Source organism: Lissotriton vulgaris, chromosome 2_1 (genome assembly GCF_964263255.1).
Source record: "Lissotriton vulgaris chromosome 2_1, aLisVul1.2, whole genome shotgun sequence".
Lineage (NCBI taxonomy): Eukaryota > Metazoa > Chordata > Amphibia > Caudata > Salamandridae > Lissotriton > Lissotriton vulgaris.
Window position 1 is genome coordinate 2115433124 of NC_141687.1, and position 26936 is coordinate 2115460059.

At 43.8% G+C, this 26936-nt stretch overlaps 1 protein-coding gene across 1 annotated transcript in view; it reads right to left on the bottom strand.

Annotated features, from left to right (window-relative positions):
• The window catches only part of ENTREP2 (endosomal transmembrane epsin interactor 2), a 1796185-nt gene that overhangs the window by 39925 nt on the left and 1729324 nt on the right, over nucleotides 1–26936 (bottom strand). Inside the window, exon 10 of the mRNA XM_086959018.1 lies at nucleotides 533–601. Coding sequence (XP_086815144.1) covers nucleotides 533–601 — 69 coding nt within the window. The remainder of the gene's footprint in view (nucleotides 1–532; nucleotides 602–26936) is intronic.

Below are 26936 nucleotides of genomic sequence, written 5' to 3' on the forward strand. Positions count from 1 at the left end.
ACGTCCACTGGTGGCTCTACTGGAATAATCGAATACTCATAGTTAGAACATTGGTATTAATGTATCTGTCTATATACCATTTTCCTTTTTAAGGTAGGCTCCCCTCAAGTCACCTGTGCTTTGATTAAAGTTGTTACTACAAATTTAATGAAGCAATATTTCAGGCCAATGCTAGAATTTATGAAATAAAAATTGATAATCAAACTAGTCTGCAGCATTTGAGGACTGCTGAGTATCTGTTAAAGTCTAATGGGACAGTAACAGATAGTATCGGCCCAATTAGAATTAGGAGTTCATAAGGACCACCACAGAGCTGTTTATTTTCACACAGAAATTTTGGCTGCTGGAAACTGATGAAATCTCAATGTGACAATTGGGGAGATATGAGAAACTACATGGGAAATCAGACCGACAATTGCCAATTCCCCTAATATGTTCTAATTTCCAAAGAAACCCTCTTGTAATCACCCACTGATCTGATATACACAATCCACTCCTTCCTTAGTTGTACACTACCGATCAATAAGCTCACCTGTCTGTAATGCAGCTTGACAAGAGCCCGGATGTTCACTACATGTTGAGGCACAGGTGCAAGAACCACCTTAGAAATAAAAGAAAAAAAAATCTCATGTTATTCATGTTACAACATTTGTGTAAAATAAATCTCATCTTTCATATTAATATTAGAAAATAGCCATTAGATTTATATTGTTCCAAGGAGTAACATTTTCCTGGTATTTCCTGATTGACTTATGCACTCATTAAATCTCTTTTCTGGATCCTTTCCTTTAAGGAAAAAAACATGAGTTGTTGATTTTCTCCTAATTACGTAAGGCTTCAATCCCTTTAAATAATACATTTGCTTGGTGTGGTCTCTGGGGTCAGCATTCTAGCTGCACACATAGAGGACTCGTATATGATTGTATTATGGCTGGCATATGTTCACCTGAGATGTTACGGAAATATGCTTGGTGAATTATGGAGGGACCAGAGATTGCTGACTGATGGATGGAGCCTTCCTGTTCGGAATACACTTGAGATTCTACAGGAGCAACTGTCTTCTGATCATTTATGGAAATATATTTCAACACACAGTTTTGAGATGAATGAGTGAGTGAAGCAGCAATGTAGGTAGGCACTGTGGGTGTATGCACTGGACTATGTGCACTGAAAGCTAGCAGGCAAGTAATGGAAAAAATTACATCACAATGGGATGCTAAAAGGTGTAGTTGATGGATGATGAGATGTTCTTTCAAGACATACGATTCCAAGTCCTTTTCCATGTAGAGAGAAGGAATCCCCTGTGAACAAAGGCTGATAAGTCTAGCCCTGGCTTCTAGTCTTTTCTGTTTTGCAACTTGTCATTTCTAGCCTGAGAAGACCAAGACTGTTTTGGCCCACAGAGATGGTAATTTGGCTGGCCATGTAGAGTGGTGTGTTGTTTGTGTGAATGTCTTATAAATGCCAATATCTCTTGAAGAAGATATGGTCCTGCAGGCTCACGCAGTTCTGTCATGGTGGCAGGTTGTCGGAAACTGGGTTATTAATTTGGGAGGGGGCACCACTACAATCGTAATAAAAAAAAACACAATGTGGTTAGCTCAAAACAAAGTTATAAAAAACACTGAGTAATCCATGTTAGCTATGGCATGAACATTAGGCAATTCCCCAGAGAAATATAAGTTCAAGTCAAGCAGTACAATAAAACATTAAAATTAGGAATGAAACGAAATAAAATGCCCAGAACAAATTTAGAAAAATCAAAAAAAGTTCATAAACAAAACAACATAACAATGGTTTAAATTCGATAATACACACAGGAGGAGCAGATTTCGAAAGTTTTATTTGAAAAAAGTACCAAGAAATCAAAAAGCACCAACTGAAAGTCACAGTTCAATGCTGACCAGTATCGTGGCAGTGTTTTAAATCAACAGGGTTTGGATAGGCCAAGTGGCTTACACCAGTAATAGTGGCATATTTACAAGCCCCTATCACCAATACAGTATCACTTTTAGTGACGTTGTGTTGGAGATCGGGGCTTCCCCTTATTTACAACGTGGCTTTACTCTGCCTTGTAAATAAGGCAACCTTTCTCGCTGTACTTAGCATGAAAGGGGAGAGCAATGGATGTTGCGGTGGGTGTTTTCACAGCAACACCCATTGATTCTGAAGTTGCCCCCCGTTTATAAGGGTGGCATAAATAGGAGGCAGCACCAAAATTAACAACAAGGAAAACCTGGACTTAAATAGGCAAATCTAGAAGAAATGCTTTATTTCTCCTCGCTGTTGCTGTTTCCATGTGCGCTGCCTGGTGCAGCACACATAGAAACAGCAAATTGACTATGATTGTTTCTGTGCAGGAAGGTGACCCTTCTTGTACATAAACAATCAAAAATAAAATTACATTTTGCAACTTCTATGTGTAATGCATAAAGCAGCACACATAGAAGTTTCAAAACACCATGAATGATTGTTTATGTGCAGGACCATAAACCATCATTTGGCCCAACCAGACACCCTTGTACTATGGCGCAAGGGTGCTTGTGTTGGCGCTAGGCAGCGGTTCTCAGCGCCAGCGCTAGGGAATATTGCACATCCATGGATTTTCAGAATGGAGAAGCGTGGCGTTAGCAATGTTTCTTAAGGCGACGCTTCTCCATTCTGTTGTAAATATGCCCCAAAATGTTTACATTGGGGCTTTGTTTAGTTCTCAAAGTCCTCAAGTGCCTCACAGCAGGATACTATTGCCTGCAAGGTTCCCTCAAAGTCAGATGCATCGTCAACGAGCTTCAAAAGAAGACTTCTGTTTGGCACCAAAAGGTTGAAACAGAACAAAGCAGATGTGTAGCTGCCAAAATCACTTTGCCACCATAATAGATGTACTGCTCCTGTCTAGTCCCAGGTTTACCTACAAACCTAGTCACTTTTTTGCTTCTTAAAATCCTCCTTCAGGGCAGTAGCGGCCCGTGGTCGGAGTGCTGCCGGGCGGTGATGTGAGCGTGGAAGGGGCAGAATGGGGGGTAGTATGGTACGGAATATGGCCGAATAGAGGTAAGTAAGGATGTATGATGATACAACGCGTACCATCACAACGCGGTATGTTACATTGCATCCTTGACAATGAAGCCGTTACATCGACTTGCGCTGGAGGGCACTGGACTTAGGAATAGTGTGAATTATTATTTCAGCTCCAGTCTACGTACAGTAGGGAAGGTGTTGGAATAGTAATTCACACTATTCCTTAGTCTTGAGCACCCTTCAGTGCAAGTTGATGTAATGGCTTGCATTGTCAAAACCGAGATGGTATCATACCCCGTTGTATTGGTTTCGTGGTAAAGGATGTCTCCCATAAGTAAATAAATAAAACAAATTTTGTTGCGCGCGTTGCATCGCATTTGGCGATGAGAGCAAACTGATTTTAAACCAGTTTGCTCTCAGGCATCAGAAAGTGATGTTTTTATTAGCTGCTTTTCTAATTAGCAAAGAGCTATATTAAGCACTGAATTCGATTTTTAATAAGCAAGTGGAAAATAATTTTGAACAAAACATTTCTAAACAAAGTTACAGAAGGATATGCACTTACTTAAAACTATGCCTACTCATGGAAAATGAAGCCTTACCTAAACAGTCACTTGTGGCAGCATTTGGCACAGGATGCACTGTGGGAACATACTTTTCCCTATTGGGTAGCATGTCAAACTCTTATATTTTAGGCACCCAGCTCTGTGGGTTTAACAGGCACATTTATGGGTAACTTTGCTAATATGTAAAAGAGGGTGTACTTACATGGCAAAGCAGCTTCTTTTGCTGTGCTACACTGCAGTGGCGTTACACTGTAGCTCAACAACAACACAACAATGTACTGTTGAACCAAACACTTTGGTCATATATGTGGGTGATGTAAATACACAATTCAGCCCACATATGACATGCAGATTCTGGGACTAGTTACCAGGGCCTTATTGGAGACATATTACACTCATTGGCTGTAAACATTTAACATTACCAGTTTAGAGAAAGAGTCACACACTGTGGCACTGAAAGGCAGTGAAATAGTTCACGGAGTCATAATATCAACAAAAAATATGGTCAATAAATGCACAAAAAAACAGGATAGACTGCAGAAAAAGGAACACTTTTTACAAGGGTGAAATTTCAAATGTCTCTAATATTTAGATTATGTCCACAGAAGTATGAAGAAAGCTATTCAATTAACATACTTGTGTTGGGTCTGGCATCCAATGCTCTGGATAAAATGAAATAAAAGAAAGCCGCTGACCAGGTGCACGCCATGTTTTATGCTCATAGCTGGCTAACAAGTGTAATGGGAGAATGATTAAAGAATCAACTCCCAGCAACAAGGCAGAATTGTCCACTTTTAAAGCTTGTGTTTAGCTGTGTCTAGGTGAGTCGGAATATGTACGACAATTTTATTGTACAGTTAGAAAATGACTCGTGCAAACATAACTTTGTGCATGAATTACTGCTGCTTTTCCATAAGAAAATAGACGTTGCATTATGTTTTTTGTACACAACAGAGGGATTCCTGGTGAAGCCCTATATATAATACAGATGAAGAGCTGTTTAGGTATTTTTTAGTTCTGATAAGGCAGTGGTGTGTGTTATTATAGTCGTGCATGCTAAATGTAATCAGCCACCCAATGAGTGGCAGATTAATTTAAACTTCTGAGGAGAGTTTGTAACCCTGCTAAAGAACACAAGTGTTGTTGTATAGAATGGCAGAATTGAGGGGCATATTACCAACGAGTAGCGATATTTATCGCTAACGAGGCTTTGCAATGTTTTTTTATCGCTAAGCATCGCCGGAAATTATCGCTGAGATAACTTGCTATTAGCAACTTTTATCTCAGAAGTGATAAAAATCCTCATGCTAACTCCCAAATGAGAGATTATCGCTGGAAAACCAACGATAATCTCTCGGCGTTAGCTTGATTATAGGGGCTCACAAACTCAGCCATTATATTCACCATCCATAGGATATCACGGCTAAGTCAGGAAAATACCAGGTGTATAAAATGCAGCGCTAACCGCGGTTAGCACTGCTTTTTTTTTATCTCTAACAGGGTTAGCGATATCCTTGATAATAGGAGAAATGTCACTGAACAACATTTCTCCTATTATTTTTCACTGGAACGCCCCCTTTGCATCTCATTATAGATGCAAGGGGAAGCGTAGAGAAAAAGGGTGCTAACATGCGAATTTGTGTGTTAGCACCCTGTTGCTGATAGGGAGATCATTTTATCTCCACTTTCTTGGCTTTTAAAGCCAAAAAACAGAGATAAATCCCTTGAAAATATGCCCCTGAGTCCCTATCAGGTATTAACAAAATGAAAGTAGGTTGATTTGAAAATTTAAGGAAGTGGTGCTGACACAATCCTTTAAACCTGGAACAGTTGAAATTAAGCCTCCGAAACACATTATCTACATTCATAAATATAAATTGGGAATGTTGTAAATGAGCCACATCATCAGCATAAATAAGTACATGGATCGCAGACTGAATGGAAAGGAAAGGAAGAGGTGTGGCGCCGCGGCTAGGGCGACTCACTCTGGAATCTGGGGATCACGGTTCGATCCCTGGACAATAGCTTGCTTAATCTTCTTGATGACCCCCAGCACCTATGGACCCTTACGGGTGATTGTGTGGATTATTATTGGATCCTTATAAATGAATTATCTATGGTGAAAAGTGATTTTTTATGTTTATGTTTATGGGATTTATAAAGCGCGTGACTACCCTTGGGCATCTCAGCGCTGCACAGATTGTCACAGTGGTGAACTTAAATTTGTTTATGAATCTTTTCATCTCCCTCACCTTGCGTGAAACTTGGAGCGGACTCACTTATACATAAAGCAGAATGCACTGCACATTTCCAAAATAAATGGCTGCCAATGATCTTATGATCCTAATAAGTGGGCTAAAATAAATACTGGGGTCCTCATTTATGGTGATTTTGCCGTAGGGCAGTGCAGCAGGCCTTGCTGCTGCAGTGCCATACACCGAAGCAAAGGGAAGGAATGCACCGTATCTGTTAGATATGGTGCATTCCTTTCCTTTTCCACTGTGCCAGCGAACAATGAGCTGCCATGCGCCAATGCAGGTAACTTTGCACCAATGAAAGGGTGCCTGCATTGCGGGAATGATCTTTTTTGTAAGTATGGGTGAATTTTGCGGCTTCGCAGTCCGCGAATTCGCGCGAAATGGCAAAGAAATCTGCGAGTTCGCAGATTTTCCCGCAAACTTGCTGATTTTTTTGCCATTTGCACAAATAATGTGACCACGTGTGTCTGTAATTTTACCACCGCGCCGAAAGGCGCCGAGGTCCCTCGAGTGAGCTGTCCATCATAGTGAGGAAAGGGTGGGCAGATGTTGCATACCATAGTGTGTGTGTGGCAAGGCCAAACGAGTGGGGATTCTATGCGAGTTCACATGCCTCTTGTTTATAACGGGTCAGAGACCGATCAGAGCAGCAGATGAGAAGAAAGCAGTCTCCTGGTCACAGGAAGTACACGGGGATTGCGCTCAAGAAACTCGTGGATGCAAAGACCTCCATCAAGGTGATAGAATTCACTTTTCGATGCCCCAACCATCCCTATTCTCATATGTGAGTTAGCATCATATGACTAACTGATGGAGTACGTATATATACACCTTTTACATTATCCCCGCTTGTTACCTGATTATTCAAATATATGTGTGACGATATTAGTTCCTTAGCTTAGCCTGTGTGCCTCCATTTTGTGTATCTCTTTGTGTCTGCGAGTCGCACTCGCTCATCTGCCCCTCCCGTAGGAATAGAGAATTTCACTAAGATAGCATTTTCGTTTCTCAGCTTACTGTGGCTGAAACTAACAAGTCTCTTTATCAGTAATATTCTCATACCCCAGAGACGCTGAAGCCTAGCTCCGCGGCCTTGAGTAAAGATAGCGATGTATCCCTTGCTGGTGCAGATGCCTACTGTATGAGGACATTGTTCCCCTGTCTGAGTTTCAGTAATTTTCGAGAAGGGGCGTACCCTAATGAACTGTGTTGCATTATAATGTACTGCTGTAATGAAGAGAGTCAGTCCTCTCGTTCATACTCCTAGGAGTGAGGTCGGACAGGGCCCTCTCATATGAGTGTGTTTGGCCTAATAAAGACTGTTGTTTATTCTTCTCCACTGTCCGGCTGACTTTCTACAGAATACCTATAGGTGAGTGCGGTAAGTCACTCGGGTGGATTTGAGCCACGCTTATCAGATGGCGCCCGGATAGGGACCCCGCGATAAAGATCTTTCTCACCCGTAGGTGGGTAGCAGAAGACCGGGGACCCGCTGGTCGGCACGGTGGGCCCGGGCACCCATCTGATGCCGAGCTTGGTTCTCGCAGCGCTGCCCCACCCTGCTGATCGGGAGAGGTCCCGGTTCGGATCTTACGCCGGGGTCCAGAAGGCGGAACTCGGAGCTGACCGTGTTGGTCCTGGCAGCCGGAGGTGGAGAACGGTAGAGGTCGGTACCGCGTACAGAAGGTGAGTGGTCCACCTGTGATTGTTTAAGGAACTGGAGTGTTCCGGGAGACTAGGGTGTCTCCGGTGGTTTGAGGAGCCGGTGTGCTCCTGGGGCTAGTGTGCTCCGGGGAACTCAGAGTGCGAACAGGTGCTCTGACAGACTTAACGAGGGTGGGAGAATATCTGGATATATTGTTTGTAGTAATCCGACCGGGTGGTACTGTGGTGAAGGCGTGGCTCATTGCGGGTGGACTCCGGAACTTACCCTGAACTCCTAGAGTGGTGGTTCAGTGGAGGTGAGTCCTGGGTCTCCCGTGGTAAAGTGCGCAGTGATCCGTAGTGCCGCACGGGGAGCGGATGTGTTCTCCATCCTCAGAACAGTTAGTGTACTGTTCGGTCTGCGGTAGGGTCCAGGTTCCCCAGGACTTGGTCGACGGGCCTTGTCCCATTTGGTAACATGTGTTTGGAGGAATTTTATGTGTGTGTGTGTGATTTCCTAACGTATAATTATATGTGGGTCTGAATGAGCTCGAGCTGGTGATTCAAGGTGACGAATTTTGAGGAGAAGTGCTTTATTTTACACCAAAGTAGAGATGCCGTGTTTTAGTAAGTTACGATGTTTTGGATGTTGCTGTCGTGTTTCAGATTCTAGACTGGCTGAGAGCCAACCTGCACCCCCTGAGGGCACTCCAAGCTTTGATATGTATATCAAGCATGGATTGCCCCCGATTTTGTTTGGCACTTTATGGCACCGGTACACCGCTGACAATGTGGATTTGCAGTGGCCCTTGACGGGTTCTTTTGAAGAAGCTAAATTGGACTACTTGCAGGACAAATTGTTTGCTAGGCGTAGCCGTCAAAGCATGTTCGATTCCTTAAGAGTGTGGCAAAAGGAAGCCAGGAAACGTAAGTTGAGAGAAGAGAAAGAGGCTTTTAAAAAGTCAGCGCAGACAATGGCGCAGAAAGCGAGAGAAAATACCAAGAATGAGAATGAGCAGCGTTTGGAGAGCGCAGATAGGCTTTGCAGGTTGAAAGAAAATAAAAGTTATGTAGTACGAGAGGACGAACAGGATGAAATGGAAGATATTTTGAGTACTCGACCCCCTCCTCCTTATGCTCCGCAGTCATTGTACCCCTCTCTGCGAGCTCCCGCCTCTACTAGTGGGGTTCCGGGTCCATTAGCAAGTGCCCCGCACCAACATGGCGCAGCGATTTCTGCTTCCCCGCCCTCGACACCCCTCGTTTCTTTGCTCCAGACCACTTCGCCCGCTCCCTCCCCATTTTCTTTAGCACTCCCTACTGCCTCAGCTAGCACCACCCCTAGTCAGGAGATGTCAACGCCGAGTCGAGGCGCAGGTAGCGGACTGCTTTCACAGGTACGGAAGTTGCTTACGCGTTCTACGGTTGGTTTGGACGAGAAAAGTATAGTGGCCAACCAGGCATGCCAGTGGGCTAGGAATAACATTTATTCGTTTGAAGACATTTGGTCTACAATGAAAGATTTTGAGCCTTTGATGCAACAGCACGCTTTGTGGCACATGTCAAATGTATTGATAACGTTATGGGAGCAGGGGTATGGAGGTGTGGCTCCGGCGACTTTACGAGATATACAGAGCGGAGCCTACAGAACGAATACTGGGGTGAAGGAGGTGATGCGCAGTTTACGTGCCTTATTGCAGTATAGAAATGAATTGCCCTCTGCAGGTGCGCCCCATTTTCCAGGTATACATCCAATGCGTGAAGTGCACCCTATCTTTCATCCCGAGATACCCGAGATGGTAGACCCAGTCACGAAGGCTGTCACCAGGAATAGGGTAGATGCACATTTCCAGGAGCAGTGGGTGTATACACCATGGAAGAGAAGTGAGGTATTAGCTTTAAAGGCCCAGTTGCCGGACTCTAGAAAGAACCCGACTGCATACTATAAAGAATTGACGGAAGCTGCGTCTTCCACTGTAATGACTTTAGCTGATGTTGAACTGTTTTTTGGGCTCCTGGTCCCGGTCGATGTATGGCGCCAGGTAAAGGGCACAGATCATTCGGAAGAACTAGGTGGTACGTGGCAGGAGTTACAGGATTGGGATAAGGAACGTAAGCCAAGAGAAAAGCCGAAAGCTGAGATTTTGGCGTTGCCGGGGCGAATAATAAAATACATGCACGCTCTCATTCCCCCGAAGAAGGTAGACTGGGACAAGTTGACGGCTTGTAAGCAGAAAAAGGATGAGGCAGTTTCAGACTTCTTTACGGGGTTTGAAGAGACGTTCATGGATTTTAGTGGGCAAGATGTGTCACAGGATGGAGGGTTGCGACTCTTTGTTAATAGGTTTGTCATGAACTTGTTGCCTGAGATTTCAGCAAGGTTGCAAGCGTCGGAGAGCACGTGGACGACGTCCTCCCCCTCTGGTATTCTTAGCATGGCTCAGTATTATGAACATAGAGAAAATGAGAGTAAGGACAAGCAGGAAAAGAAGGCTAAGGATTTGAAGACTAGGGTTCTGTTACAGCAAGTGTCGAGGGGTCGAGGCAGAGGTGCGGCACCAGGACGTGGTGGTGGCGGCTATGGCAGAGGTGAAAGTAAGGAAAGATTGGGACCGTCAGTGTGCGAAGTGTAAGCAAGAGGGACATTGGTGGAGGGATTGCCCTCTGTTTCAGTCGAATGCCGGTTCAGGACGAGGTTGAGGAAGAGGTAGTGGCGACTCCGGGAGACAGAATGCGCGATCAGATGGAGGCGGGAGGCCGGGAGGTAATTACTTCGACAATGGTGCAGACAGGCAACAGCTGCAAAGGGGCGGTGGTCAGTACTATAATGATGATTACTCCGTGGACGATCTGACAGGGTTCTCCCATAACTAGGACAGCGTAGGACAGAGCGAGGGACCAGTGCCTGTGGAAGTTGATCAGAGGGGACCCTATGTCGAGGCAGACTTATTGGGGTCTCAGCAAAAATTTCTAGTGGATACGGGTGCAACGAAAAGTTCAGTGGCTCATTCTCGGGTCCCCGGGGCGGCTCTGTCTGGCAAGAACAATATCTCTGTGGGTTTTTCAGGTACCCCGGTGATTAGCCCCATTTACAAACCCCTTACATTAACGATTGGTCCTTTCACTGTTGATTCACCGTTTTTATTGACATCGAATTGTGGAGAAAATTTACTGGGCTTAGACTTATTGAAGAGGTTGCACGCCACCATTTATTGTTCTCCGGATGGCGTGTACCTCACGTTAGGCCCGACTGTTGCTCGCCCACTACAATGTTTTTCTAAAGATGACCCACTACCACCTGAATTTGAAGGGATACCCGACAGTTTGTGGGCTGTCAATGATACCGATGTGGGTAAAATGGATATCGCCCCGGTAACAATAAGGGTAAAGGTGGGAGCGAAACTACCCAGGGTACCACAGTACAGAATTCCTAGGGAGGGAGAGAAAGCCCTGTTGCAAATAATACAAGATTTGATTCGGTCAGGTGTACTGGAAGAGACGGATTCGAACATATGTAACAGCCCCATACTACCGATCCTTAAAAGACGGTCGCCTGAAGCTACTGATAATACTCCTGATGTATATAGGTTTGTGATTGATTTGCGCCATGTGAATAGAGTAGTGGAGCCACAATACCCGGTGGTCTCGGACATCACTACGATAGTGACAATGATTCCCCCATCTGCTAAATATTTTTCTGTTCTGGACCTGAAGAATGCATTCTTCAGTATCCCAGTACATGAAGACAGACGTATCCTCTTCGGATTCTCATTGGCTGGCCGAAGCTTCGGGTTTAAGAGAATTCCCCAAGGTTACACAGAAAGTCCGAGCATATATAGTCAAGCACTGAAGGCACAATTGGATGAACTGGAACTTCCACCTGGCAACGTTATGTTGCAATATGTGGATGATATCCTGATTGCATCAGACGACGAGAAGGGTTGTCGGGATGCTACAATTAAATTACTGCATCATTTGGCAAAAAGGGGGCATAAGGTGTCCCTTCCAAAGTTTCAATACTGTCGAACGGAGGTTACCTACCTAGGTCACCTCCTTTCGAAAGTGGGGAGGAGATTGACTCCAGAACGCATAAAAGCAATAACTAATATGAAGATACCTAACACGCAGCGAGAGGTGCGCACATTCTTGGGCATAACATCGTATTGTCGCCAGTGGATACCTAATTATGCGTTACTAACAAAACCCCTATTGTATCTGACTACCAAAGAAGTGCGCGAACCCCTACCCTGGATCCCTGCATGTCAGGAAGCGTTTGAGTCACTAAAAACTGCTTTATGTTCTGCACCCGTTCTGGGAACACCTGATTACCAGAAGCCTTTTGTTCTTTATGTACACGAGGCGGAAGGTTGCGCGTTGTCTGTCTTAACACAATGTTTCGGAGGGAAACAGAGACCCTGCGCTTACTTTTCTGCGATGCTCGACAATGTGGCAAGAGCGCTGCCGAGTTGTCTGAGAGCCACGGCGGCTGCTGCGGTCTCTATAAGACAATCGGCAGGGCTTGTATTGGGTTCAGACCTCACAGTAATGGTACCGCATGCTGTGGACATTTTACTAAACAGAACACAGACGCAGCATTTAACGAGTGCTCGTCTTACCGGTTATGAGATGACCCTCTTTGCACCTCATGTGACGATAAAAAGGTGTGCTACACTGAATCCTGCCACATTGTTACCTATCCCCACGGATACAAAGGACGATGACATACATGACTGTTTGTTTTGGACAGAAGAAGAGACAAAGGGGAGGGTGGATCTGACGGACAAGCCCTTAGACGAACCGGATGGGGAGTTGTATGTGGATGGGTCTTGTTTCAAACTTGCAGATGGTACATCGACAGCAGCATATGCAATAACGACATTACAGACGGTAGTGGAGACTTCTAGGATACCTTACAATTCGGCCCAAGCTGCAGAAATTATAGCTTTACTGAGAGCATGTGAATTGAGTGAGGGACTGGACGTGAACATTTATACTGACAGCCAATACGCCTTTGGCGTGGCTCATAATTATGGGCGGCTGTGGGCAGAACGGGGATTTCTGACTTCACATGGACAACGCATACAGCATGGTCCGCTGATATTACGACTGTTAGCAGCATTGACGTTACCCAAGCGACTGGCAGTGATAAAGTGTAGCGCACACAAGACAATAGTGGATGATGTGGGACGAGGCAATGCCTTTGCAGACGAAACGGCAAAAGAGACTGCTCGGACAAAATTACCACGGATGTTTGTGGCAGGCCCAGCTAGATGGGTGCCAGATGTTAACATGTTTGCAGATACTGTACAGAGTGTGAAAAATATACAAGAGAAAGTGACTGAAGACGAATTGAGGACATGGAAGGATGGTGGGGGGCGATTGGATGCTGATGAATGTTGGACAGATGTGACCGATAAGAGACGATGGTTACTTCCGAACGCATATGTTCTTCCAGTGGTGACGATGGCTCATGGGCCTGCACATATTAGCGCCAAGGGTATATGCAAGTTGTTGGACCCAGTGTGGAGCAATAAAAATATCTCTAAAGTGGCGACTCACTTCGTCCGACAGTGTATGGTGTGTTTGTGGCACAATCCAGGAAAGGGTACCCCTGTCCCAGTGGGAAACTTTGCACCTCCCTCTTTCCCTTTTGAGGTGATTCAGATGGATTATATTGAAATGGAAAGGGTCAACAATCTCAAATACGTCTTGGTGGTTGTATGCGCTTTCAGCAGATGGGTGAAGGCATTTCCGACAAAAGATTGTACAGCCATCTCTACTGCCAAAATGTTGATTAAGGAATACTTTTCTCGCTTCGGATTGCCTAGGGTGATCTGGAGTGATAATGGCACATCCTTTAATGCAGAATTGATGAAGCAGATATGTAAAGGCTTACAGATTTCCCAAAAGTTCCACGCGGCCCAACACCCTCAGGCCGCAGGACTTGTGGAACGATTTAACGGAACGCTAAAATTAAAGATGGCGAAAATACAGGAGAGTACAGGACTCCATTGGGCAGATGCCCTTCCTTTAGCCTTGCTTTCTACCAGAGTAACTGTTAACTCCAAAACGGGGGTCTCTCCTCATGAAGTAATATTTGGCCGCCCGGCCAACGTTTGGGGAGTACCCAGACCCAAGTGTTTCTCTGAAATTGAACACCCTCTGTTGATAGACTACTTGTATGCTTTGACTAAAGATCTTCGTTCTATTCATCAGCAGGTAGCAGACACCCTGAAGCCGTTGCCGGAGGGGTCTGGACACTCCATCCACCCAGGGGACTGGGTCGTCGTAAGAAAATACCAACGGAAAACCTGTCTGGAGCCCAGGTGGTCAGAGCCACGCCAGGTACTCTTGACGACGCGTACGGCACTTCGAGTGGAAGGCAGGAAGGCGTGGACGCACGCCTCCCACGTTAAAAGGGTCCCGCTGCCGCTACCCTACGACCAGTGGGTCAGAGAAGGAATTGCTGACGAGGAACATGAGCAAATACCCAGATATGTTCCCTTCTCGGATGCTTCACTGAGGGGAGAGGAGCAAGGTGACAAGACAAAATTAAAGTCACGTGCAGAACAAAGTGCTTCAAAGGGCTCAGTTGCTCCCATTGCTACTAGTGGAGCTGATTCCGAGAGTTCAGTGCATGCTACGGATACACCTGTTTTGTTTACTGATCCCGAAGTGCGAGGGAGCACTCGCTATAATCTGCGGCCCCGAAATAAGTGAAAGTGTACTGGACTAAACACTGGAAGAAGGGCTTAGTGGACATTCTGACATAAAAGAAGATTTAGTGGTAGGGATGGACTTGTAAGAGCCCTGGTGTTTAGCCGAAGATTGTGTTCTATAAGACTATAGAGTGGTGAGGGGCCCAGATTAAGTGCTCCTCTGTTTCAATTGCTGTGTGTCAAGCGACGTGGGATTAAGGTATGGACGGTAAAAGCCTGCCTGTGAGGCTTTGAAGGACACAGGGAGAAGATCCCTTTTTAGGGTTGAAGAACCCCTCTGGCCGGTTTCGGCGGATAGTCTGGGACTATTTTTTTTTAGAAGTGTTTTTTCCATTTTTTTGATATATTTTTGCAATTTTAAATATGTACCCTTTTGGTCGCCCCATCCCTGATGAGGAGCAGCCCTTTGCGGCTCCTCCAAGACCCTTGCCTGATTCTCCCTGGTTGGCCCTTTCCCGGAAAGGAAAAATAGTACTCCTTGTTATAGTGCTCATTGCTTTTTTAGTGACTCTTGGTATATTGTTTTTCTTGGATAAAGCCTATCCCGTTCATGTGTTTGCACCCACACCTACTGCTGTTCCTGAACACAACATTATTACTGTAGATTATGGTGAACGAATGCTTAGACGAGGTTACAAAGAAAATGTTTTTATAAAGACTTTGCACCATGCTCATGCCACCACAAACATTACGGATTGTTGGGTTTGTGGGCTCCTACCTTCTGCTGCCTACAAGAAGGATAGATTTCTAGCGCTTCCTTTGACACCTGTGAATAGTTGTGTGGGGTGGTATACTCTCATAGGTCTTGTCAAATATTTTCAGCAGCCAGATTTTCTGACTCCTCGACTGCAGAATAGGGGATCGACAATGACAATGCGAGTACGTCCTCTGCCTCCCTCTGCCCTTGGACGGATATATACTGACGGACGTTTTGATCAGACATTTATAGAGACGTGTGAGAAAAAGGTGGGTCGGTTTTTAATTCCAAATGACACTGACAAAGTTAGGGAAAGCTTTCTACAATTGAATTCCTCCTTGTCTTACAGACACTCACCAAAGGGAAATGACAGTGTTAAGTCTCTGATACCCCTGGCTGTAGTGGGTCCGCCACCATTCTTCTGTATAGAGGGTAGGGGCCCCATCAAGGTTGGTAATAGTTCTTGTAACGTGACGGCATTAATACGTTTGCCTCTCAGCCCCTCTTTGGTTACTCCCCCCAGTATCTATTTTGTGTGTGGAGATAATGGATACTTATGGTTGCCTGAAGGTTGGGGTGGGGAATGTTACTTAGCCTATATGATTCCTCCTGTATACGTGGCACCCTCCGACTATCATAAGACTCACCGTAGGTTTCCCAGTCCACAAGAGCAGCGTAAAAGGAGGGAACTTCAGGTAGATGGCGTTGACCAGACGGACACCTCTCTACAGCAATGGACTGATTTTTCTAAGGGCCTTCTGCCTTTCTGGGGTCCGATATTTAATAGTAGGGCCATTCGACGACTGTCCAGGGTGATGGAAAAAGTAGTCCTTACTGAAGCTGACATTGCGACTAACATGTCCGTTGAGATTCAGGCTATGAGATTATTCACGATTCAGAATAGGATGGTGCTTGACGTCATCCTGGCAGATAGGGGCGGGGCCTGTCGCGTCATCGGGACGTCTTGTTGTGTATATATTCCAGACTCAGCTCCGACTGTTAATTTGGCAGTACAGAAACTCCATAGATTAGCGACTGAACTCCATCAAGATAATGGGACATGGTCCTTACAAGGGTGGCTCTGGGGCGCTTTCTCCTCTTGGGGTTGGAAAATATTGATGGGTTTAGCTGGTGTGGTGAGCATAATACTGACATGTTGCCTTTGTGTATACTGCCTTCCCCCATGTTGCTCAATGTGTGCTACGAATTTGCGACCACGAAAGAAGGTGTCAGGTCAATATACTGCCTCTATCATTACTGACCTTCCTGATGCAAATTGGATGATGTTTATTGCAGATGATGTTTTTGAATAAATATGATGCTCTGCCCTTAGAATGGATGTGAAGGCGCTACCTTTTGGCAAATAAATATATGGCTGCAGTTAGCCAATGATGCTAAAAGGAGGGTCTGATAGAATTCACTTTTTGATGCCCCAACCATCCCTATTCTCATATGTGAGTTAGCATCATATGACTAACTGATGGAGTACGTATATATACACCTTTTACATTATCCCCGCTTGTTACCTGATTATTCAAATATATGTGTGACGATATTAGTTCCTTAGCTTAGCCTGTGTGCCTCCATTTTGTGTATCTCTTTGTGTCTGCGAGTCGCACTCGCTCATCTGCCCCTCCCGTAGGAATAGAGAATTTCACTAAGACAGCATTTTCGTTTCTCAGCTTACTGTGGCCGAAACTAACAAGTCTCTTTATCAGTAATATTCTCATACCCCAGAGACGCTGAAGCCTAGCTCTGCGGCCTTGAGTAAAGATAGCGATGTATCCCTTGCAGGTGCAGATGCCTACTGTATGAGGACATTGTTCCCCTGTCTGAGTTTCAGTAATTTTCCAGAAGGGGCGTACCCTAATGAACTGTGTTGCATTATAATGTACTGCTGTAATGAAGAGAGTCAGTCCTCTCGTTCGCACTCCTAGGAGTGAGGTCGGACAGGGCCCTCTCATATGAGTGTGTTTGGCCTAATAAAGACTGTTGTTTATTCTTCTCCACTGTCCGGCTGACTTTCTACAGAATACCTATAGGTGAGTGCGGTAAGTCACTCGGGTGGATTTGAGCCACGCTTATCAAAGGATTACATCTAATTGTAGGCGGTAGATATAGGAAGGAAGTACACCTGCCTAGCCTAGACCGTGCTCACGAGTTGTTTGGGCTGAATATTTGAGCTTCAACTCAGGCATGTGCAAAAAAATCCGCCCGTGAGCGGATTTGCGAATTGTTGGCAATTTCGTGAGATTAGCGGATTGCGAAATTGCCGAAAATTCACAAATTCCGCAAGCGGAACGGATTTTGCGCCCATACTTAGTTTTTTTGCACAGGAAAGAAACCCTTCCTTCACAGAAACAATCACAAGAGGCTTTTTCCTCTTTCTATGTGTGCTGCATTCTGCAGCACCCACTGCCTCAGACTGAAGATTTGTTGTAAAACTGAGGAGGTGTTGGAAATACATGGATGTTGCTGGGAATTCCCCCAGCAACATCCAAGGAACTCCCCTTTATTGCAGTTTTCATTGTGAAAGGTGCACATATTTATAAGGCCATGAAAAAGCCACGTAATGTGGCCTGACGTGGCCGTATAAATATGCCAGTGGCATATATTGGCATCGGTTGATCATAAAGGTGACATTCCGGTCGCGCAAAAGTGTTAGTAGCCCTCACTCTATAGTATTGTTGGTTGGACAGATAAGTTAAAAATAAATACTGGGAGGCTGTTTGCACTCTTTGCCAGGGCTTATCAAAGGATTACATCTAATTGTAGGCGGTAGATATAGGAAGGAAGTACACCTGCCTAGCCTAGACCGTGCTCACGAGTTGTTTGGGCTGAATATTTGAGCTTCAACTCAGGCATGTGCAAAGAAATCCGCCCGTGAGCGGATTTGCGAATTGTTGGCAATTTCGTGAGATTAGCGGATTGCGAAATTGCCGAAAATTCACAAATTCCGCAAGCGGAACGGATTTTGCACCCATACTTAGTTTTTTGCACAGGAAAGAAACCCTTCCTTCACAGAAACAATCACAAGAGGCTTTTTCCTCTTTCTATGTGTGCTGCATTCTGCAGCACCCACTGCCTCAGACTGAAGATTTGTTGTAAAACTGAGGAGGTGTTGGAAATACATGGATGTTGCTGGGAATTCCCCCAGCAACACCCAAGGAACGCCCCTTTAATGCAGTTTTCATTGTGAAAGGTGCACATATTTATAAGGCCATGAAAAAGCCACGTAATGTGGCCTGACGTGGCCGTATAAATATGCCAGTGGCATATATTGGCATCGGTTGATCATAAAGGTGACATTCCGGTCGCGCAAAAGTGTTAGTAGCCCTCACTCTATAGTATTGTTGGTTGGACAGATAAGTTAAAAATAAATACTGGGAGGCTGTTTGCACTCTTTGCCAGGGACAAGTGACATTTCTGGGTGCTGGGGAAACGATCAATGGTAAATTGAAGGAGATAGGTGGCTGTTTTCACTCTAACAGAGCACTGAACTCAGCCATGAGGGAATACGACAACATATTTTTATGGATGCAAAGCAGATTTCTTATTACATGGATATAATGCTTATGGGTACTGTGCCAGACTCTAATTTCCTGAAATAATGTGTGACCATTTCTTCAAAACGAATTGAAAAACCAATACAATTTTAGTAGCCATTTATGGGCAATCGAGCTTAAATATCCATTATATTTTAAACATATTTTTTGTGAAGATGCTCATGTATTGCCCGATTGGCATAACGCAGGGTAGTATTTCGAAATGTACCAAAACTGCTTGTAATCATAGTCCATGACATCATCCTTCACATATTGATTTCTTAGATGTTGAACTCCACGATTTTGCAAATGCCTAGCCTCTGCTCAACCCAACAAAGACTATTCAGTATGTTTTGAAATTAGCTCCACTATTAAGCAATGTAAGTTGATGTTCAGAGGGAGAACAAAAACCCTTCGATATCAAAGACCGTTTGTCTGTTTTGCAGGAATTAAATGAAACAAGAAGAAGTCTAAGCAACACCATACAGAAGCCAACGACCACTGAAGAAAAACCACCTGTCCCAGCAAGACCTGTCTGGATTCCAAATATAGGGGATCTGGTCGGAGAGAAAATAGCGGATAAGAAGGAATTTGGGCCTTCTTACAGAAAACCAGTACTTGTACTCGCAATCCATGGATCAAGAAGAGTGTTACTGTCGCCCGTTGCTGGAAGAAAGGAGAACCAGTTTGCATCAATTGACCTGGTAACACCACACCATGTGGCCAATAATAATGAGTAGGCCCAGTGGACTCCAAAGATGTAGCAGCCGACCAAATCTTGCTACTATCCAAGAGGTTCAAACTGAAAGACTCATCACCTTTGAAGATTCTGCAGTGAGAAAAGAAGAACTATGCAACAAAGCCATGGAACATGTGCCTCTTGAAACCCAAATAACAGTTCGTCAAGAAACTCCCGTCTACAATAATGTAGCATATGACTATACAAATATGTCATTAGGAACAAGCAGCTCCAGCGATTTCAAATAATCCAGATGCAATACCAACAATTGACAGAACTGCCTCTGGCTATTTCATCAACTTTGATACGTTTTTGGAGGATGCGAGTGAGCCCGAAACAACGCCAGCAAATAAAACTTTCAAGGAACAAGTAACAGAACTTTTTCACCAGCTTGCAAATGCATATCTGGTTTAACCATGGGTTGAATTTTGGATTGTGTTAGGTGTACTTTTTTCTCCTACTTTGGCTCATCCTTGTTTTAAGTTTGGGAAAGCTGATAGATGGAAAATATAGTAAAATGGACACAGCAAGTAAGAACATCAACTTGCTCCTGAAGCCGCACAAATCATCTCATCGTGAGCAAAGAGACCTGTCATCAGTAAACATCACAGCCGTTCCTCTAGCAGGTGGTATAGCATGGGACAGAACTGACTATGACGATTATGGTGATAATGAAGATTCCACGCCAATTTAAGGTTTCCTTGGGTGATTTTGTTTCACCCAGTACATTTTATGATGATTAGGACTTTGAGACTGTTAATAACATGATGACAGATTTAGAAATGTCAGCAAAATTTACAAAACATGAATACTTAGAAGATTCATCAGATTATTAACAAATGCATTGTTTTAATCATTATGGTCACCATTATTTGCACACATCTGCAAACACTAGGAATTTTTCAAGTTATAATCAATAGGAACATTTTCCGACGCCACCAAAGGGTAGCTCAAAAACATTTTATGAAAAATGTCCATACTTCTCAGGCTTTAATGTCACAAATCCAGAAACATTTTACTTTAAAAATGTTAATAACACAGGAATGAAAAGTATGTTGATTAATACTAAGCACATTTATTCTGCAGCCTTTTATGCTCGATTGTCCACATTAGGTTTTGACTTTTGGAAAGACAACAACTGTCTGGGGCACAAAAGACTGGCAGGTGCAAGGTTTAGAAGCCTTATTTAGATCCTGCATCATCCCAGAACAAATAATGTTTTTAAATGACACTGTTCAACAGACATCTTGTCTTGGCCTTGCTAAGGTAAAAGACTTGAATAAACCGTCCACACCTAAATCCGCACATGATAGTAATGGAACTACAGATGAGGAGGTAGACGTGAAATATATTTTACAACAAAAAATAACTAATCCTGATTGGAAAAAATTGTTAATCTGGCCCACAGACATGAACAACTGTCAAGATAGATTCCTGAGCAAGACACAAGGGTTTACAATAACTAGGCCAGATCCAGGATGTATCCAGAGAAACATCCAGGGATAATAACAACTTAAAGTGTAGAAAAACAGTGCCTTGAGTGGCTACAAAAATCCACACTCCCAGACATAAAACAACACTTAACTTTAGTTAAAGAGGGCATTGATTTGAGAGAATTCTTACTAGGATCTCGTAAACAATGTCATAAACGTTTCATATACGCTGGTATTTACACTGCTTATAATGAAGCATGGAAAGTCAAGCAAATGGAAACTGCAGAACGAATACGGGAAATTGATCGTATTAATTTGGAGAAATTTCTCTCTGTAGTTGACAATGGATTAACAACTCTGTCATCCAGAATTTATTCTTTGGACAGCATTGTATCCTCTGCCATAGACATAATAGAACAAGACTTGCTCAAGTTACAACATGGACAGTCTCAATTGCGTTCTGTAATGCTGCTAGGCTGGACGTAACAAAATCTTCGTTCAGGCTATGTGCCTTGGCAACTAATCAACATCACCTCATTGTTTACTGGATTTAACCTTACAGATAAAGAATTCTCTTTGGCACAGAAGGGAGCAGACTATATGGTGCTGAGCGTAGAAAAACTGTAAAGATTACCATTAACCGTTTCTGAGAAACCAGTCGTTCAATGGATAATACATGGCACCATCATGATACCAGTGACGATTTTCCAGTTTCAGTATTGCTTAACACACATACCAGCAGGCCTGTATGAAAGGTTGGGTAAAGAATACATAAAGTCGACCTGGGATTTCCCATACACACACAAATGTTGGAGTGGGGAAAAGGAGGTAATCCTTAGTGGTAAAAATTGCAAAACCAACAAAAACCCTTCGATATCAAAGACCGTTTGTCTGTTTTGCAGGAATTAAATGAAACAAGAAGAAGTCTAAGCAACACCATACAGAAGCCAACGACCACTGAAGAAAAACCACCTGTCCCAGCAAGACCTGTCTGGATTTCAAATATTGTGGATCTGGTCGGAGAGAAAATAGCGGATAAGAAGGAATTTGGGCCTTCTTACAGAAAACCAGTACTTGTACTCGCAATCCATGGATCAAGAAGAGTGTTACTGCCGCCCCTTCCTGGAAGAAAGGAGAACCAGTTTGCATCAATTGACCTGGTAACACCATACCATGTGGCCGATAATAATTAGTAGGCCCAGTGGACTCCAAAGATGTAGCAGCCGACCAAATCTTGCTACTATCCAAGAGGTTCAAACTGAAAGACTCATCACCTTTGAAGATTCTGCAGTGAGAAAAGAAGAACTATGCAACAAAGCCATGAAACTTGTGCCTCTTGAAACCCAAATAACAGTTCGTCAAGAAACTCCCGTCTACAATAATGTAGCATATGACTATACAAATATGTCATTAGGAACAAGCAGCTCCAGCGATTTCAAATAATCCGGATGCAATACCAACAATTGACAGAACTGCCTCTGGCTATTTCATCAACTTTGATACGTTTTCAGAGGATGCGAGTGAGCCCGAAACAATGCCAGCAAATAAAACTTTCAAGGAACAAGTAACAGAACTTTTTCACCAGCTTGCAAATACATATCTGGTTTAACCATGGGTTGAATTTTGGATTGTGTTAGGTGTACTTTTTCTCCTACTTTGGCTCACCCTTGTTTTAAGTTTGGGAAAGCTGATAGATGGAAAATATAGTAAAATGGACACAGCAAGTAAGAACATCAACTTGCTCCTGAAGCCGCACAAATCATCTCATCGTGAGCAAAGAGACCTGTCATCAGTAAACATCACAGCCGTTCCTCTACCAGGTGGTATAGCATGGGACAGAACTGACTATGACGATTATGGTGATAATGAAGATTCCACGCCAATTTAAGGTTTCCTTGGGTGATTTTGTTTCACCCAGTACATTTTATGATGATTAGGACTTTGAGACTGTTAATAACATGATGACAGATTTAGAAATGTCAGCAGAATTTACAAAACATGAATACTTAGAAGATTCATCAGATTATTAACAAATGCATTGTTTTAATCATTATGGTCACCATTATTTGCACACATCTGCAAACACTAGGAAGTTTTCAAGTTATAATCAATAGGAACATTTTCCGACGCCACCAAAGGGTAGCTCAAAAACATTTTATGAAAAATGTCCTTACTTCTCAGGTTTTAATGTCACAAATCCAGAAACATTTTACTTTAAAAATGTTAATAACACAGGAATTTTAAAGTATGTTGATTAATACTAAGCACATTTATTCTGCAGCCTTTTATGCTCGATTGTCCACATTAGGTTTTGACTTTTGGAAAGACAACAACTGTCTGGGGCACAAAAGACTGGCAGGTGCAAGGTTTAGAAGCCTTATTTAGATCCTGCATCATCCCAGAACAAATAATGTTTTTAAATGACACTGTTCAACAGACATCTTGTCTTGGCCTTGCTAAGGTAAAAGACTTGAATAAACCGTCCACACCTAAATCCGCACATGATAGTAATGGAACTACAGATGAGGAGGTAGACGTGAAATATATTTTACAACAAAAAATAACTAATCCTGATTGGAAAAAATTGTTAATCTGGCCCACAGACATGAACAACTGTCAAGATAGATTCCTGAGCAAGACACAAGGGTTTACAATAACTAGGCCAGATCCAGGATGTATCCAGAGAAACATCCAGGGATAATAACAACTTAAAGTGTAGAAAAACTGTGCCTTGAGTGGCTACAAAAATCCACACTCCCAGACATAAAACAACACTTAACTTTAGTTAAAGAGGGCATTGATTTGGCACGGCCTCCAGTTGGACTGAGGGGGCACCTATGGTACCCCACTGTTGATCTCGTGGCAGGTACCTCAAGGTGCGGGGATGAACTGCACCACCTATTTTACAATGAGGTCATGCATTCCGGCCAGTTTATACATGCTCCCATTGTAAAGTATAGGAATGCAACTGAACAGGGTTCGGTTGCATCCTAATTAGTCGGTTGGGACCGCCGACCGGGTGTCGGTCGGTCTAATGACTATGTCAGGTGCAGAAAACTCCACCTGACATCGAAATCCGCCCCTATGTTTTTAAAATAATTTCATTTTGTTGAAGATATTTTGTTTGTTTTTAATGTTTTACTCCTCCACTATCCAACACTTTCCCTACTGTTTCACTTATTGGAGTGGGACTATTAAATTTTACGCCTCCACAATCCAACACTTTCCTTACTGTTGTACTGCCTGGAGAAGGCATAGTAAAATTTACCCCTCCGCAATCCAACCCTTTCTCCTACTGTTGCATTTGTTGGAGGGAGGATCTCCTGGACTGCTCTGGGATTTTAGTTTCCCCAGCTATCCCAGAATGGACAAGCAAGTGAATGCCATCAACCAGTAGTACAGCAGGATACCTATTTGCTTTAGGGTTCCATACTTTGAATGGCAGATTTCCAGCCAACCATCTTCCCAATCAAACATTCATCAGTGATCAAAAGAGAATTATAGACTACACTTTAGTTCATTTTTCCAATTTTCCATTGTGTAAGGGCTATAAAATTATCGCAATCACAGATAGTGATCATACAAAGCAACAAATCAGGTTACAGTGGAATCATCATCACATGCCAACATACAATCATCAAATCAAGGGAGATGTTACAAAAAATAGAGAAAAAAAAATCAAACGGTATGGAGAATTCCACTCTAGAATATCAAGTCTAAATAACCAAAATGTCATCATTACTAGGTTAAATACCAACGATCAGAAGGAGCCTGCCTATAGAAACTACACTTAGAATTACAAGTAAATAAATAATACTATTGATCAAAAATACCTGACCATCTAAATCATCAGGCCCCAGTAGTATCCTAATTGATGTTATAAAATCTGATACAGATCTTTGGAGTTCATTGCTCTTAATTCTATTTAAAAAAATATTCTGGATGCAGGGGCAAGATGGCGGCCGAGTGAGCTGGCCGAAAAACTCATTCCCCACTAACCTCCTTTATTATGCTTTTCAACTGGAGCTATGATGTGCGGCAGTAAAGTCTATATTTCTGGACATTTCTAAATTATTTGGCATTCATGGTATTGGTTGCGGGGGCTGCCATTGCCTTCAAGATTGGCTTCTGTGAGAAACTCTACCTTGACAGTTCTCTCCACCCGGCTTACTTGTTCTATCTTCATGATGATGGCGAAGGTATCTACCAGGGGCAGCAAGACTGGTGATGGGCTCGGGTTCAGGAAGTCCAGTAAACTCTACCCCGGATGGTGAAGCGGCGACTGTTGATGCCGGAGGACGCCAGTCTGGTGTGGGTGCGTCAGCAGGACCATCAGGGGCAGGGGGCAAAATTGTGAAAAGCAGTATCTCTGCTCGAGGGCGACAGACGGTTCCGGCCCTCTTCAAAGCACAAAGCATGAAGGGTAGGATACAGAGCGATCCAGTAGTTGGAGCAACAGCGTTTTCGAAAACTGGAGCACCGCTGACGACCATGACGGCTGCTCTCACACCTCTGGAAGATGCAAACCAAGGAAGAGAATGGGGTGACTTTGGGTCGTGGGGGTGATTGCATTTCTGATGTTGCTGACACCCTTCCTTGTGGCATCCGGGGGGGGCTGGAAAACCAAGAAGCTTTGTCGGTCAATGACAACTTAGTCAGCAAGCCTAATGCATTTTGGGAAGTGGAGTTTCTATGAGTATTCCTACGAGTATTGTACTGGCAAGAGCGGTAGCAGATCAGAATAATATTGACAATATTGACATTGGGGTTATTCCTGTGGAAGGTAATCTACAGATACCTCATGCCGAGGCTGCTTCCTCAGGAACAACGAAAGAGGAGGTTTCGGAGGATACAATTTTCTCTTTGTTGGATCATCCTAACTCCTCAGGCGATGATAGCTGTGGGAAAGACTGGGCTGGGAAAGAGAGCAACATCAGTAGCCTGCATGGGAAGGAGGATGGTGAAAAATCCCTGTATAATCTGGGAGCGGTCCATAAACTGAAAACCCAAGCCACTCTCTATAAGCAGATCTTGGGTGCGGGTGGCTCAATGATATGGGACTATTATTTTTTACCAAAATGAAATGGGAAGGCAGTTACGGATGGAACGGCACTCTCAGGAATGACCAGTGGAGATATATGTGGTCCTGAGGAAATCACGCTCTCCACAATTTATCAGATTATTATGGCCCATCGTGAGGAGACTAGAGCAAAGAGCTCTCACATCCAAGGTTCATGTCGGAAACTTTCATACGTAGGGTAGCAATGACTTGCTCTGATTTTTTTGCGAGAATTGGTGAAGCAGAAGCCAGGATTTCTCTGTTGGAAGATGATGTGGCCGGACAGAAAACGTTGACTGAGTCTATGAAAACTTTGAAAGATGATTCTTTGTGGAAACTGATGGATCTTGAAAATCCGTCAAGAAGAAATAATTTACGAATCCTAGGTATTCCCGAGGGGAAGGAGGGTACAGATGTCCGTCAAATTATCATCGAACGTTTTGAGGAGGCACTCCCAGAACTTAAGCATTGGGATTGGAAAATTGAACTACAGAGGGTCATCGATTCCCCTTTTATCAATATAGAAAGGGGGTCAAGTTGATAATCAGCCAGGGGCAATTCTTTTCTACCTTTATAATTTCTTGGCCTGGGAGGCCCTATATAATTTGGCTAGCCCTGATCAGAAAATGGTACGCAAGGGTTGTGATTTCTTTGTGAGGCCTGACTTCTGTCAGGCAACTGTCGAGAAAAGGTGGTTGTTGCGTCAATTAATGCCTCAGTTCCAGGCAAAGGGGGCTCAGGTTTTTTTACTTAACTCAGCCAAATTAAAGGTGGTGTCTCATGGGCAAACACACTTCTTTCAGTCTGAAGTCCAGGAAAAAGAATTTTTTATATCTCTGTAGATGATGGGAAGGATATAAGAATTGAAGGTTTTTCGGTTCTCCTGTGTTTGTTGAGAAGGACTGTCTACTTAAATGTTGTATACTTGTAAAGCGCACAGCTGCCCCAGCAAAGGGGCATCCCGGCGCTGTATACCGCTGGGGAACCAATCCTGGCTTTCCCCGTGAGATGATCCCTCCTGGGCATCTCCAAGGTGAAGGCAAGCATCCCCGGCGCTGATGGGGCCGTTAGTAGAGATTAATCAAGCTATTGCCCAGAGTTGCTGAGTGGGACCCATGGTTGGAGTAGGCACCGAGGCGAGAATTAGCGAGCCCACTGACAATGGCCCAAGACCCTGCCGCATCGGGAATCGAACCCTGGTCCCGGGCCGACCTCTGCTTCCGGGTCTGCCGCCTCTAACCAGTGAGCCACACCTATC